This window comes from Barbus barbus, assembly GCF_936440315.1.
Source record: "Barbus barbus genome assembly, chromosome: 13".
NCBI lineage: Eukaryota > Metazoa > Chordata > Actinopteri > Cypriniformes > Cyprinidae > Barbus > Barbus barbus.
The window spans coordinates 25,812,834-25,829,157 of record NC_136741.1 but is presented as its reverse complement, the minus strand read 5'-3'; the positions used below and the strand labels follow the sequence as shown (position 1 = coordinate 25,829,157).

Below are 16,324 nucleotides of genomic sequence, written 5' to 3'. Positions count from 1 at the left end.
ACAATAGTTCTATGTTATGTTAGGAAATAGATACAGACTTACCTAATAGAGACATTAATGTAAAATAAAAAGCGAAATGTTTAAAAGATGATACTTAATTTACATATTTCAAAGATTTACAGAAATACGTACCTTCTATCATTTCACTTATGTCCTGAAGAGGGAGCCCCTTTGGTCACGTGCTTTACGTCACATAGTAAAGATGGCGACTCACTGAAGCGCTCCATGCTTTATTGTTGATAAAACAATATATTGTTATTTTACTGGATAAACTCACACCGGGATCGGAAAAGATGTCAAGGTTAATAGTCAAGAACCTCCCAAACGGGGTGAGTATCTGTAATGATATTAGAATATGATGTAAGTCCGCTGTCAAAGATGCATGCGTCTACAAAGATGTGCTCACATATTAAACACGTTTATTCACTAGTTAACAAAAAAGTAGCATGGTACAACAATGTTTTGTTTGAAGTGGTGTCGTGGAGTTACCGAAGCCATGCTTTTTTGAGTACAATTTAAATGCCATGGTGTATATATTAAAGTACGATGATATTATTATTATTTGATAACCTCAGTGTAACGTTAACATGGTACCGCCACTGTACTTTCTTATAAGGGTAATTAATATAATTAAAAAGAGTTTATTTAATTCTTATAAGCGCTCTCAGGCAGTGATTCAAATGCATTGTGGGCTTGAACTGTGTGTGGTCTCATTTAAAATAAAAAGTTGAAGTTTTATTTATTCTGTGTCCTCAGATGAAGGAAGAACGTTTCCGAACGATGTTTGCGGATTTTGGGACGCTTACAGATTGTACGTTGAAATTCACCAAAGATGGTAGATTTCGCAAATTTGGATTTGTAGGCTTCAAGACAGAGGAGGATGCAAAGAAAGCTATGAAACATTTCAACAAGAGCTTTGTGGACACATCTAAAGTTACTGTAAGTGACTGTGTGTGTGTGTGTGTGTGTGTGTGTGTGTATGCATGCATGCAGTGATGGCCAAAAATATTAGAACACTAGTATTTTCACCAACTAAAAATTTTTATAAGTCAGTTATTTCTATATTTTGCTGTAGTGTGTTAGTAGGAAATATCAGTTTACATTTCCAAACGTTCATTTTGCCATTAATTGTAATAATCCAGTGAGATTTTTGTTTGCACAAGGAGTCTGACAACAGCCAGTGCTCCACACAGAGATCTGATCTCACCATCATCCAGTCTGTCTGGAATGACATGACGAACAGAACAAACTGAGACAGACTGAATCCAGAAGAACTGTGGCAACGTCTCCAAGATGCTTCAAGAAACCTACCTGCAAAGCTTCCTGAGCAAAAGCTGCTTTAAACGCAAAGGATGCTCACACCAAATGTTGATTTAATTGAGTTAATAGAAGTTAATAGATAAAGAAAATTTACTTATGACTTTATTTTTGACAGCATCCTCATTTTACAGTACTTTTACACAAGTGCCTTTAACAGTACTGTAGTTTTGTAGGTAAATTTCTTGAAGCATCTTGGAGATGTTGCCACAGTTCTTCTGGATTCAGTCTGTCTCAGTTTGTTCTGTTTCTTCATGTCATTCCAGACAGACTGGATGATGGTGAGATCAGATCTCTGTGTGGAGCACTGGCTGTTGTCAGACTCCTTGTGCAAACAAAAAATCTCACTGGATTATTTACAAATTAATGGCTAAATGAATGTTTGGAAATGTAAACTGATATGTCCAACTGACACACTACAGCAAAATATAGAAATAACTGACTTTAGAATTTTCACCAACTAAAAATATTTTTGTGTTCTAATAATTTTGGCCTCCACTGTATATTTAAACATTTGTCTTCTAATTCTTACTCATCTGTCTGAATAAGGTGGAATTCTGCACAGATATTGGAGACCCAAACAAAGCCAGACCTTGGAGCAAACACACACATCAGCCATCATCAAACAAAGATACAGAAGAACAAAAATCATGTGAACAAGCAGAAAAACATGAAAAGGTTATTCAGCTCTGCTCTGTCACTTTTTCCATATTTGCACTGATCTATTCCCTTTTATTTACAAAGAGATTTATTGGATGGTCTCATTGATTTTTCTTTTCTTTTTATCCATTTGTCTGTTTTCATTAAACTGCTTTGGAATAATATTGTAAAAAGTGCATTATAAATAAATCAAACTGAATTTATGCTGTCACTCCATCTCCACAGAAGCAGAAGAAGCCTTTGAATGTTCTTGGAGATGTAAGTATGCCTCTCTTTTGCATGACATATATCATACTCAAATAAATATGCAGACATTGTATAAAATGTCATTTATAATCCTCAGCTTGAAAAAGACCAGAGCTTCCAGGAGTTCCTCGCTGTGCACCAGAAACGCACACAGGTGCCCACTTGGGCCAATGACACTGCAGAAGTGACTTCTGTTGGAGTTGAAAAGAAGAAGGAGAAGCAGCAGAAGCAGAAGGCGGCTGTTAGTGATGATTACCTAAACTTTGACTCTGATGAATCGGAGGAATTTAGTGATGCTGAGGATGATGAAGAGGGTAAACAAGGTAAGAACTTTGTGCTTACTTCTAGAAAATCCCAGATGATCCTCTGACTTTCTGAGTGCATAATTGTGATTTCTCATTCTCTCCAAATGTTTTTTTCTCCAGAGACTGATAAGGAAGCACTGAAGAAAGATCTGTCTGATATGGATTATCTTCGCTCCAAAATTGTGGAGAAATCAGACATGGTGGATGAGAAAGAGATGGAAGCAGATGAGGATGAAGAAAAAGAGGGCCACAGTGCTAATGCTGCTGATAAGAATGAGGAAGAGGAGGAGGAAGAGGAAGAGGAGGAGGAAGAGGAAGAGGAAGGGTCCCCGGTCCAAAACACAGACAGTGCTTACGAGAGCGGTGACAAGAAAAGCACAAAACCAGCAGCTCAGAACACGGTCAGTGTGATAAAACAGGAGGTTTATTATGGAAGAGTTTGGCTATTAGAGGCTCATTTGTATATGTTGTTCATACACTATTATAGATTGAGCCAAGCACAGAGTTCACAGTCAAGCTCCGAGGTGCTCCATTCAACGTCACAGAGGTGAGATATTGGTTATTGATCGATTCTGAACTTTTCATTGTTTACATAAGCCTTTATTAATGTTACAGTGACATGCACAATAAACTATTTCAGACACACATAACCTCACAGTATAACATCAATATAATCATTCAAATCCACTAATTATAACTCAGATTTTTATGGTCTGACTTGAGTTTAATAAAGACTGTTATCAAGGTTTCATTTTAGTTTTATGTTTATTAAATTCCTAATAATATAATAGTAGCAATATACAGTACTGTTCAAAAGTTTGGTGTTGGTAGTCTCTCGTGCCAATCAATACTGCATTTATTTGATCAAAAATACAGAAAAATCTAATTGTGGGGAATATTATTGCAGTTCAAACTAACTGTTTTCTATTTTAATATATTTTAAAATGTAACTTATTCCAATAATGTCAAAGCTACGTTTTTAGCAGCTATTACTCCAGTCTTCAGTGTCACATGACTGAAGCTGAAAGTTGTGCTGCTGAATATTTTTGTTGGAAACTAAAACATTTTTAATGATTCTTTGATGAATGAAGTGGTCAAAAGAACAGCATTTGTTGAAATAGAAAACTTTTGTAATATTATAAATGTCTTTAATATCACTTTTGAATTATTAATTTTTTTTATGATGCTGACCGCAAACCCCTGTACATTTTAAATATAAGAGAAATGTACAATTTTTCGTACTGTTCAACAGCTACTTGCAATATTTGTACACCGCTAATTATAAAACAAATTGATTCTGCTCTAATATCTTATTTGAAAAAGAGAGCTGGCTTTAAATGTAAACATTAAAAAAATTAATTATTTCATTTAAATTTTCAGACAATGACAGTAATTTTTTTTATTTGTCTAATTTTTGCCTATCTTTCTGGTCTACCACTTCATTGTAGCAACAAGTGAGAGAATTTATGGTACCTTTGAAACCTGTAGCCATCCGATTTGGCAAAAACCAAGATGGGCGCAAATCAGGTAAGGGCATCTGTCTGTAGATGATTTAGAGATGTCACTCATGTGCCGTTGAATTGATGTCAAATTTCCTGTGATAAGGTTATGTTTATGTGGACCTGCGCACAGAGGCAGAGGTCGAGAGGGCCCTGCGCTTTAACAAAGACTACATGGGTAAGCAATTGTTCAGTCTCTTTGACAAGTACACAGCTGTGACCAAAAGCAGCATAACAAGTTTGAAAACAAGTACTCCAAATAGGGCTGGTTTCAGGATCTCAATGCATATGCATATCTGTGTAAACCCACAGGGTTGCGCTATATTGAAGTGTTCAGAGTCAACAACTTTAAAAATGATGCAAGGTCTGCAAAGAGAAGTGAGAAGGAAAGAAATTTTATTCACGAGCTGAGGGATGATGAGGAAGAGGAAGATGTGGCAGAATCGGGAAGACTTTTTGTCAGGAACCTGCCCTACACGTGCACTGAAGAAGAACTGAAAGAAGTCTTCATTAAATATGGTGAGTCACATGACACACCTTATTATCAGCACTAAACAATGTGGGAAATCAGCCACACATCATATCTCAATCAGTGTTTAAAAAACCACTCATTATTCTTGTGTCTCTATTAGGTCCTCTTTCTGAGGTGCTTTTCCCCATAGACAGTCTGACTAAGAAGCCCAAGGGCTTTGCCTTTGTGACATACATGATTCCAGAGAACGCAGTCTCAGCCTTGGCTCAACTGGATGGCCACGTATTCCAGGTACTGATCCAATCCTTTCCTTCATTTGTGTCTGTGTGGTTATATTTGCTTGCTTATAACTGTCTGGATCCTGTAGGGACGGGTTCTGCACGTCATGGCTTCAAGACTGAAGAAGGAAAAGCCTGATCAAGGGCCCAACGCTCCAGGCAGCTCCTCGTATAAGAGGCAGAAAGATGCCAAAGACAAAGCCGCTAGTGGCAGGTCAGCATTTGATGAACCATCTAGAGCTTAAAACATTTATTGGAAAAATTTCAATTGTGTTCACCCTTTTTCTGTTGTGTTTCTTACACAGTTCTCATAACTGGAACACACTGTTTTTGGGCACGAGTGCAGTAGCCGATGCCATCGCTCAGAAATACAACACGACCAAGAGCCAAGTGTTAGATCACGTGAGTATTTGGGATCTAAAAATGGTATCTCAGGTTCTGGAGAGGATCAGCATAGGTGACACTGGATTTGTGTTTGTTTTCAGGAGTCTGATGGCAGCCTGGCTGTGAGAATGGCCCTCGGAGAGACACAAATTGTACAAGAGACCAGACAGTTTCTCCTGGACAATGGAGTGTCTCTGGACTCATTCAGTCAGGTATAGTATGTGTGCTTTGCTCTCATGTGTAGTTAAAGACAAAGGTTTGGGTTTCTCAGAAATTAATTGAAATATTCTGCAAGGACAGCATTTTATAAAGTTACAAGACGTTTCTATTTCAAGTCAATGCTTTTCTTTTGAACTTTCTACTCATCAAAGAATCCTGAAAAAATATATCACTGTTCCCACAAAAGTATTATGCCGCAAAACTATTTTCATTTTTTTTTAAACAATTTTAAACGATTTCTGAAGGATCATATGACACTGAAGACTTGATTAATGATGCTGAAAATTCAACTTTGCATCACAGGAATAAATGACATCTTATAATATATTAAAATAGAAAATAGTTACTTTAAATTGTAATAATTTTTTGTAATAATTATTTATTAGTGATTTATATAGTAATAATATATTTCCTTTTTTGTAATAATGATCAAGAAAATGCAGCTATGGTGAAAATAAGAGACTTCGGTAACACTTTATTTTAAGGTGTCATAATACAGAGTAAATACCTAATTAATTACTTGGTAGTAGCCGTTGTACATGAAACAAAATGTACTTACCATGTAACTAAGTTATGGAACAGTCTGTAATTACAGTTTGTAATTATGTACATGTAATAGGCAGCTACTGTTACACATATGAGGCCGAGTCCGTTACATGTTACTTGTACACTTAAGTACAATCTTGATATACTTTATTTTAAGTAGCTTATGCCTGTGTAATATTCTGTAATTTTAATGTAGTAATGAGTAATGTAATGAGTGGTGTAATAAAATCAAAAGGTGCTTCAACAACGTATTCGTTTAAGGATGTGCACACTCATGCAACCACATTATTTTATTTTTTTTATTTTTACTCCACCTTTCCTAAAAGATTTCAGTTTGTTTTTTAATTTAGTTGTACAGGTTATAGTTTACATTAAAGGTGGAAAAATGTTCTGAAATTATTTATCTTGGTCTCATTTTTTTACATCACAGAAAACTGGCATTTTAACAGGGGTGTGTAGACTTTTTATATCCACTGTGAGTGTGTGTGTGTGTATGTATGTATGCATGTATGTGATATCCATATATATATATATATTATTGTTATTATTATTTTTTTATTTATTTTTTTTAAATTAGGAATGCACCAATATTCAAATTCTGGCGGAAGAGATTTAACTAATTTATTTTCATATTTTAGCTAATATTAATGTTTTATACTGTGTGTAAAATAAATGAAAAATCGAAAAATTTAAATTAAAATCAGTCATTTTAAATGCTACAAGTTAATTTAGGTAAATTTAGATAATTTAAGGTAATCCGAATGTTAAAATATGGTGAATATCCAATATCAACTGAGATCAATACATTTAAAAAAAAATCTAATATCGCCTTATTGCTGGGGGTGGTGATGGCGCAGTGGATAAGACACATGCCTTTGGTGTGAGAGACCCGGGTTCGAATCCACTGTGAGACACCAATGTGTCCCTGAGCAAGACACTTAACCCCTAGTTGCTCCAGAGGCGTGCGACCTCTGACATATATAGCAATTGTAAGTCGCTTTGGATAAAAGCGTCAGCTAAATGAATAAATGTAAATGTAAATTGCTGATATAATACAAATATATTGTGTATTCCTATTTGAAACACTGATGTTATTACTAAGCCATCTATTTAAATGAGAATGTGAGAACTATTCATAATTAGGCCTGCATGGATTCTGCATAGCGTTCTAATCACCTGAATTCCAATTCTTTATCAAAACTCCACAGTTTGCTCAATTTGCACAGAAAAACCTGACAACTCCTGTGTGCAAATCTATAGTTTCTTTTTCTATCAGCATGAATCATGTATATGTGTGTCTGTGATTTCCATCTGTTTAGGCATCAGGTCAGCGCAGTAACTCTGTGATCCTGGTGAAGAACTTGCCCTCAGGAGTGCAGGTCGCAGAGCTGGAGGCTCTGTTCTCGCCCCATGGGTCTCTGGGAAGAGTTCTGCTGCCCCCATCTGGCCTCACTGCTGTAGTGGAGTTCCTGGAGCCTACTGAAGCCAAACGGGCCTTCATGAAACTTGCATACACCAAGGTCAGTGGGAAGCTACTGTTTTCACTTCTAAAAAAGTGCTGAATCATAAAAATACATTTGTGCCTTTGATTAGTTTAATAAAACTTGCAACATAATATGATATCATACGGTCTGCCACTTCAGTTCCAGCATGTTCCGTTGTATCTGGAGTGGGCTCCTGTTGCGGTCTTTACAACTCCCTCAGCACCTAAACCAGGTAATCCTTTAATCCTGACATATCAGCCTGCGGGTGCTTGAAACAGCAGTTCATCTTTCTATGAAGGGTATGTATGTTTAAAGACTCAAATGTTCATAACCGAGCCATTTATTAAAATGTCAACATGAGAATTCATAATCATCCCTTCAAGGAATCTGCAGAGAATTCCAATCATTCAAAATTCGAAATCTTCATCAGAATTCCATGGAAATCTCTGTACATTTTAGGAGTAATCAAACACAAGCCCTGCCCATGGCATGCAAATATTTTGGCTACTGTGATGATACTTTTAGCTACGAAGTATTATGTTTTTATTATTTTGTATTTGATTTAAAATGTATTTTAGAACTGTATTAGTTTCATAAGTTCATGTGTGGGAATAGATTGCAAGGAAATTTAAATTCTGAAATGTATTTATTATAAATTTAAAACATTAGTTAATGCACTAGATATCATATACTAACAATAAATTAGTATTAATTATTAATGTTTGTTTAATGTTAATTTTTATAAATATTATGTTCACCAATACTTAAAAAAACACACATTAAAAACTATAATATTGTGAAATAATATAGCAGTCAAGAACTGTTTATATATCAAATATTGACATGAATATCTTTTTAATATTCCTGCAATGACAAAGCTGTATTTTCAGCAGCCATTACTACAGTCTTCAGTTTCACATAATCCTCCAGAACGTATCAATTATTAATAAATTATTACAAAATAAGTGGTACTTCTTAATATTTTTGTGGGAACCGTGATAGTTTTTTCAGGATTCGATGAAGAATGAAAAGATCAGAAGCATTTATTTGGCATATAAATCTTTTGTAAAATTATAAATGCCTTTTATTGTCACTTATTGATACTTGATACTGTCATTCATGTCCATCCTTCTCCTAGGGCCTCAGACAAAAGTTGCATCTGTTGAGAACAATGACTCAACCAAAAAGGACGAGGAGAAGGAGGAGGAGGAGGAGGATGAGGAGGAGGACGAGCAGATTTTGCCCGGCTCGACTCTTTTCATTAAAAACCTCAACTTTAACACATCAGAGGAAACACTGCGTGAGGTGAGCGCAGAGGCCATAACGACATGTTGTGTGATCAGATCACCCAAAACGGATGTTATGTTAATAACAGGTGTAAACACGGCCTATTTCTCACCATATGACTTTCATTGTGTTCTTTTGACAGACGTTTTCTAAATGTGGTGTGATGAAAAGCTGCACAATATCAAAGAAGAGAGATAAAGCAGGTTTGTTTTCACAGACACGCATATTTACCATATCGATTTCATTTGTGTATTTGTTAGTTTTTTGCTTTCTATCTATTTTATCATGTCTCGCATCTTGTTTCCTCACTGTGTTAATCTCACCTTGATCTCTTTGTCTCTCTGTCATTATCTCAGGTAAATTATCATCAATGGGTTATGGCTTTGTGCAGTTCAAAACTCCAGAGGCGGCACAGAAAGCCATGAGACAGCTGCAGGTAAATGACCATCTGCTGCAGTTTCATTTCTGTGTTTATGTACTCTTATTATGCACAATATTCATGTGATGAAATGGATTCAGGTATCTTTTTTCACTACTTCTTTCATTTTTCTTGCAGCACTGTAAAGTAGATGAACACCAGCTTGAGCTGAAAATAGCAGAAAGAGAAGTCAAGTAAGTCGAGGCATCTTTTGTGTCTTAAACCTTTAAGTGCTGTGTAGGTACAGGGTTCCACAAACCTCAAGCTCTCTTGGGTCATTTTTAAGGGAACCGATTATGAATTTAGTTTATTCAGTGAAGAATTAATCAATTTATGAATGATTCAGGAATCAGCTCATAAGAGTCATTTGCTCATCATGAATCAGACTACACTAGTCAAGCATGTGAAGATTGTGTTTTATTTCATTAATTCAGACTTCAAATTCACATATAATGCTTAAGTAAAATATGATTTGCTTTGCAGGAGATGCAGGTGTAACTGATGCAGAGCAGAAAATACTAGTGCTGAAGCTGTACATTATTATAGCCAAATACTTCTTTCAACTGTTACATGATTTTATAAAAGAATCAGTTTTTATACTTTTCTTTAAATATTGAACTTCTCTGTAAAATTAGGGTTTTGAAAGGGTTGTGAAAGATTACATGAACAATCTGTTATGTAAAAATCTCATGGAATAGGTTTAACATTGCTGAAAATGTATATATTTTCAGGATGCATACAAAAGCAATGCATTAGGGCCTTGCACATGAATGTGTTTTTGGGGGCAACTTCTAATATAAAATGCATTATAATGAAAGTGATGAGAAACTTTGCAAAGTTTCATAAGAGTACCATTTATATACTGTATATAATGTGCATAAACCCTATTCACCTGTTCTTATTATATCAATGGTTTACCTAAAAAATAAAAAACAATTCCAGTGTGCTTTTGCTGAAATTGTGCCATTTTATGTAGAATTCAGGTAGTTATGCTAAACAAATGATTATGTACAGTGTAAATTTTTTATTTATTTTTAGATTATTTTGTCACTGCTTTTAAATGCTTTTTTTATGTGCCATTTCAATAACAGGCACAGTGACACTAGTCGCACTCATGAGTGACAGCTTTTTTCCTCCTGTTGGTTTTGCAGGTCAGGTGTGGCGCAACACAAGAAGAAAAAGCAAACCGGCAGGAAACAGACAACCTCGAAGATCCTGGTGCGAAACATCCCCTTCCAGGCCACAGTCAAAGAACTGCGAGAACTCTTCTGGTGAGTCTTGTTTCACATTTAATGGGCATTTGTAGTGTGTTTATTGTGTTTCGTGTATATCACACAGAACATTTATGCCTTTGGAAATTATTGGCGAGTATTTTTCACTAACAAAAATGATTATGATCATAACATGGTTTTGGACATGGTACCCTGGTAATTCATGTAAAATAGTCAGTCATGTGAGATTTGAGAGTTTTGAAGTGCAGGCACACTATGTGATGTTGGATTCGTGTGTTTTTTTCAGTACGTTTGGAGAACTGAAGACAGTCCGCCTGCCAAAGAAAGGGATTGGTGGAGCCCACCGTGGTTTTGGCTTCATTGACTTCCTCACTAAACAGGATGCCAAGGTGGGTGCATCTGTCTCTGTATCTTTCTGTCTCTTTTCTCAGTCAAGTTGTATTTCTGTGAAACAACTAATCAACACTGATCCTGTCCAATATGTGCATACATCTAACCCAAGCTTTGATTTTGTGCGTGTTTCTTACAGAAAGCGTTCACGGCGCTGTGTCACAGTACCCATCTTTACGGCAGGAGGCTGGTGTTGGAGTGGGCGGATGCAGAGGAGACTGTGGACGACCTTCGACGGAAAACCGCACAACACTTTCATGGTAAAATCTCTGCTTTATACACACAGTTATTTAGTGTAGACAGCTGCAAGCAGTTTTGATTTGGGAACTTTTTTTGCCACATTAACCTTATAATAAAAGTAGCCATACAATTGCTCAGATCTTTTCAAAAAGAAAAAAATAATACAGAAAAAGGTTGAAATAATTTTGAAATAAAATTGCAACTTAAAATGACCCTTTTCTCTTTTAATAAATTAAAAAATATAATTTATTCCTGTGATGGCAAAGATTTCAACAACCATTACCCCAGCTTTCATTGTCACATGATCCTTCAGAAATAATTTTAATACGCTGATTTGGTGCTCAAGTTTTCTTAGTAACAAGATATTTCTGGTAGCATTGCAGTATGAATCAGTTTTCTGGCACTTTAATGAATCAGTTTGTTACACAGGTGATTTCAATTAACTGGCTGCTTCATAAAACAGATTTATTAATTGCTAATTACTCACCGTTTTTCAATAGAGAAAACTATCAGTATTTTCTCAGAATTCCCATGTGTGCCTTTCTTTTTCCCCCAAATTCTACTGTTTTGGGGGTTTAAAGGTTTAGGTTTATTTGATTAAAATTTTTTAAATATTACTGAAAATAATTGTTCTGTATGTAAATGTTCTATATAACCCTTATTATCTGTAATTATATTTATAATATTTATATAACTACTCTGTAAATATTAACAAATATTATTTGAGGTTTTGTTCTTTAACTTAATTTACTGTATAATTTAGTGACTGTTAAATTTAGTCTTGTTGCTTCCAGAAATGATTTTTTTTTTAAACATATAATCAAATAAAAAAATTTACTAAATTATCATAGTCATTTGTTACAACTTTTCATTTTATTAGTCAATTAAACCAATGCCTGATTTTATTTATAGTCTATTCATAGTTTTAGTGCCAGATACATACTTTCAAAATCAGTATAGATTTATTCAGTATTCTATATATCATTTTAAAGATTTCCCCCCCTTAAATAGTCTGACAAAATTTAAAACAACAATTAAGCTAACTTTTTCTATACTTTTTCCAAATTGTAGTTTGACTGTTGCTTAACTGCGTGGAAACTGCACAAGCTACTTTTAATTTGAAGTAGTTTCCCCAACACTGGTTGCAATTCTAGTCATTTCCCTTCTTTAATTGAATTAAAACAAATCTGTGCACAAATCTGTCCTCTCATCATCTCTCTCAGATGCTCCTAAGAAGCGGAGGAAGGCGGAGGTGTTAGAGGGAATCTTGGAGCAGATGGAGGTCGGGGAGGAAGACGGGGAGTGAATAGCAGCCGTCAATCACCTCCAGCATCAATAAGAGACTAAATCATCCAGTGGAACTCCATTTATCTCTATTATTACTCCGTCTTAAACAGCTGCTTCTCGGTCTCTTCAGGAATTCTTCCTTTTGGCCCCAGATGCTCCCAATTAGCTTTTTATTATATGCTCATACATCATCTCTGTTATTGCTGTCAGTGTATTAAACACAGCGTCTCCCCGCAGACCAACTCTGGCTGAAGGTGAACTCGACGATGGAGTCCTTTTGAAAAGACGCCCAAAGGCCATGTTTGCTTTAGCTGTTTTTAATCGTCACGGAGGGGCGAGACCTTTCATACTCTGCTGCGACACGACTGACATTGAAGAATCACGATAGTGATTGACCAAAATATCAACTGGAAATGTTTCCTTCAACATCATTTTATGACATAAAATGTGTCTATTGTAGTCTAAGAATAGTGTAAAACCGCTTTTTTTTTTTTTTTCACTGTTATATAAGTCTTTTCCAGTGTGTCTTCTCAATCTGGACACTGGTCAGTGTTGTATTCAAGAAATGACAAGTGCTTTCATATATTTTTGGGATCATACTGTATTTATTGATGTGACAGTAAATAATTTTGTCTGGAAATGTTCCTATTTTAGGGTAGTAATTACACTAGAAACCTCGCGTTGTAAAATGTGTTATGTGTACAGTCGAGGTCAAAACAGTCTTGGTCTACACAGAAGATGCCTTACACATCACATAGTGGACTTTCTAGTGCACTGCATCACAACTATCACGTGCTTTCAAATCAACCTGTAATATTATCAGTTTTGAAATGTCTAATTTGCTTGATCATTTGTTTTCATCCAGAAATGCAAATTCTGTCTTCATTTACATTTTTCCTTACCGTCATCTCATTCAAAACCCAGATGGTTAAAGGCTGGAATACACTACACAAAGAGCAGATTTTACACCACTATGCATCAAACACTTGCCAACTTTGTAAATGGTTACAGAGAAAAACAAAGACTTGTATCTCCCAGTTGTGACCTTATAACTCAAAACATGGCTGCAACTGACTTTATCAAAATGATTAAAACTTTTTTTTTTCTTGCTTTGAGGTGGAATCGAGTTTTCCCAAAAGTTCCCATGATTTATGCATATGGAATGCAAATAAGTTTTAAAGCAACAGTTTGTCCAAAATAAAACTTTGTTCTCGCACTGTTTCAAACCCTACCAAAAAAAGCAACCTTCAAAATATCTTTTTGTTCCACAGAAGAATAAATTATAGGTTATAAAGGTTTGGAACGACAACAATATTCATATTTGGGTAAACCAATGCTATACTCAAATAACTGTTTGGCCTCAAGGTCTATTTCTCATAGAAAGCGTCAAAAGATTTGGAACATAGCGTAATATAGTAATATGGATACCTTTTAATATACTTGTCCGTTGTGAACATAAGTCATTTATGTTTGGAATGATGTGAGGGTGAGCAAATGACAAAAGTATTGGTTGAACTGTTATTAAGCACCTTATAACCACATTTGTGTGATCATTAATGTAATTTATTTTGTGATCCAGTATAAACAGAGAACCTTGGAGGAAAAAGTTATACGGTTCAATAAATGGAGTTCCGATAAAGTCAAAGAAGTTTGGTGGAAAGCACTGCTTTGAGAAAGAGCATTCTGGCTATGACAGACACACCGATACACACTGGATGACTGTATTTGTATCCTTTTGTCAAAAGTTCATCGGTTAGTACCTAATGAATCAAGAATGGAATGAATACATCCACATGCAGAGCCACGGTAAGCTAAGAAACGTCTATTCTGTTTGTTAGATAAAAACCGAGATGAGTTTTGTAGGAAACTTTGATGTCCACTTAAATATAAATTATCTGGAATATACAAAAAAGCATTTACATATACATTTGTTTTCACTCAGTCTCAGAGCTCCACATGTCCCTTTAAGCAGTATTTGCACCTCAAGAAATGACAAGCTGCTTTCATCGCACCAATCCCACATGGCATTTAAAAAAAAAATGCAGAGCTCGAGCCCCCTACGTTAGCAGAGGTCACACACGCACACACACACACACCGTATTGCCTTGAAACAATGAGGAACAGCATAAGGCTGTCATAATATGGAACATGGAAGCAATAAACTCGCACCAGCTACCCAAACCCCAGCATCCCGCTTGACTAGCCGCTCACAGCCCTGGCGTCCAGCACTTATCTAAGTAGGTAATGCTAAGAAATATGTATTAAGGCTTTTCTGAGGACCTGAGGATTTCAAAAAACACACAATGAGGCACACAAAAGGCAAAGAATAGCTCTAGATGCGACACAAACAGATAAGCAGAAGATGACGGAAAAAAGAGACGGCCAGTGTCAACGCCTGGTGTCCGTTTGCTGCTGACCAGTAAGGAGGGAGGTGACAAATGCCCAACTTGGCCTTGTAGCAGCATTCTCTCGAGTTTCTGGTCAGGATGATTTTTGTTGTTGTTCACTTTCTTCCAGATGTGGTTTCAGTGCAAGTATTCCCGTGTCGTAAACAGTAAGAAGTCCTTGGAGATTCTTAGCTTGTAAGTGCGTGTGACCTTCAGAGGACCGTCATATTGTGATGATTAGCTGGTTTTCAGCCAAATATGTCTCGCTCTAAATGATTAAGTTTCAGACACCTGCATTCTCTTACAAAACATTGTACATGACATGCATCTAAAGCAGTTCCTACACACCCGGCGTACTGTAATAGGAACAGACAGAACTGGATCAAACAAAAAAGTAAAAAGCTAAGATATGTCGTACATACAAAAGAAGCATGTGACATTTTCCTCAATTTTTTTTTTCATTTTGTTTTTTTCTTTAAAGCTGCTTTGGTAACATCAAATTCAATCCCATCAGCCTTCAATCTTTTTTTGAATTGGCTAGCGACCCACACACCCGTTTTTTTTTTCTTTTTTCTCTTTATCCCAGCATTATGGTTCACGTAGGTCCTCTGGTTTGTATGAATGGGTTTTCATCGATCTGTCTGAGTCACTTTTCTCAGTCTCCTCTCGAGGAAGAACGTTTCGTCTGAAGTCAGCGGCCCGCGCTGTGTTCTGTCATAAAGATGTGCGAGCTGTGAGGGAGAGAGCTATTGTACTGAGAGCAGAGAGAGTGGACACACTGGAAGCCGAGCCGATGGCATTGGGACCTGAAACAGAATGAATCAGCAAAAGAATGAATGAAGACAAAACGGTGGAGTGCTAAAATAAACAAGCACATAATTTAACATCAACTCAGTGATGCTTCAATTGTTCAATTTTTAGGAGGTCGAATTATATTATGTTATCTCAAAGATTTGTTATTTAGCATGACACATTAAATAATTAATAAGTGACAATAAAGACATCTTCATTGCTATCCAAAAAAAAAAAAAAAAACTAATTTATTAAGCCACACAAGTGTTTTCAACATTGATAAATCATAGTGATAATAAATGTTTCTTAAGCATCAAATCAGCATATTAAAATGATTTCTGAAGGATCACGTGACACTAAAGACTGGATTATCCTGAAAATTCAGCTTTGCATCACAGGAATAAATTACACGTTGATTAAATATCATTTTAAAATAAATTAAACACTTTAAATTGTGATTATATTTTACAATATTACTTTTTTATTGTACTGTAATAGCATTTTTAATGCAGCCTTAGCCTTGGTGAGCATAAGAGATTTTTAATTATTTAAAAAGTTTTGAACAGTGGTTGCATTTTATATTCAAGTCTCTCATATTCATATAATTCTGCTCACATAGGAAAATCACTTAATGAATAGTTCATGTCCATGTATTAATTTATTTGATGAGCATAATGTAATCATCAGGATAATGTACAGTCAGCCGGTCATTAGCGCAAAATAAATCCCTTCAGGCTAATTGAAGTCTGATCGCCCTGTTGAATTTAATTATGTGATAATGACCAGTTGATTGTACATCATCTCTGAAATATTATATTTATAATGCATTCTATTTCTAAAATTGTAAGCTTAAACCTTTTCCCTCTTAAATAAAATATAGC

General features: G+C 35.6%; 2 protein-coding genes across 2 annotated transcripts in view; one reads left to right on the top strand and one right to left on the bottom strand.

Annotated features, from left to right (window-relative positions):
- The first annotated feature begins 173 nt into the window (after nt 1–173).
- On the top strand, nt 174–13,906 carry LOC306879418 (putative RNA-binding protein 19). The gene is made up of 24 exons (XM_079432353.1): nt 174–329; nt 757–939; nt 1,867–1,995; nt 2,203–2,235; nt 2,321–2,546; nt 2,649–2,929; nt 3,016–3,075; nt 3,977–4,055; nt 4,134–4,205; nt 4,340–4,546; nt 4,660–4,790; nt 4,867–4,991; nt 5,083–5,179; nt 5,263–5,373; nt 7,246–7,446; nt 7,570–7,642; nt 8,549–8,715; nt 8,840–8,900; nt 9,054–9,133; nt 9,254–9,309; nt 10,267–10,386; nt 10,634–10,736; nt 10,877–10,997; nt 12,201–13,906. The coding sequence occupies exons 1-24, from the start codon at nt 294–296 to the stop codon at nt 12,281–12,283; spliced, it is 2,835 nt and encodes a 944-aa protein (XP_079288479.1). The 5' UTR covers nt 174–293; the 3' UTR covers nt 12,284–13,906.
- LOC306879420 (contactin-4-like) overlaps nt 13,857–16,324 on the bottom strand; it is a 128,857-nt gene continuing 126,389 nt past the window's right edge. The window contains exon 22 of the mRNA XM_079432355.1: nt 13,857–15,457. Within this exon, the coding sequence (XP_079288481.1) occupies nt 15,366–15,457 (92 nt within the window). The 3' untranslated portion in view covers nt 13,857–15,365. The remainder of the gene's footprint in view (nt 15,458–16,324) is intronic.

Excerpts from the sequence above, each read along its gene's own strand:
- LOC306879418 (XM_079432353.1), top strand. The coding sequence starts at position 294 with ATGTCAAGGTTAATAGTCAAGAACCTCCCAAACGGG. Across the intron at positions 2,930-3,015 it reads AACCAGCAGCTCAGAACACG|ATTGAGCCAAGCACAGAGTT; the intron begins GTCAGTGTGATA and ends ACACTATTATAG. Across the intron at positions 9,134-9,253 it reads AAGCCATGAGACAGCTGCAG|CACTGTAAAGTAGATGAACA; the intron begins GTAAATGACCAT and ends TTTTTCTTGCAG.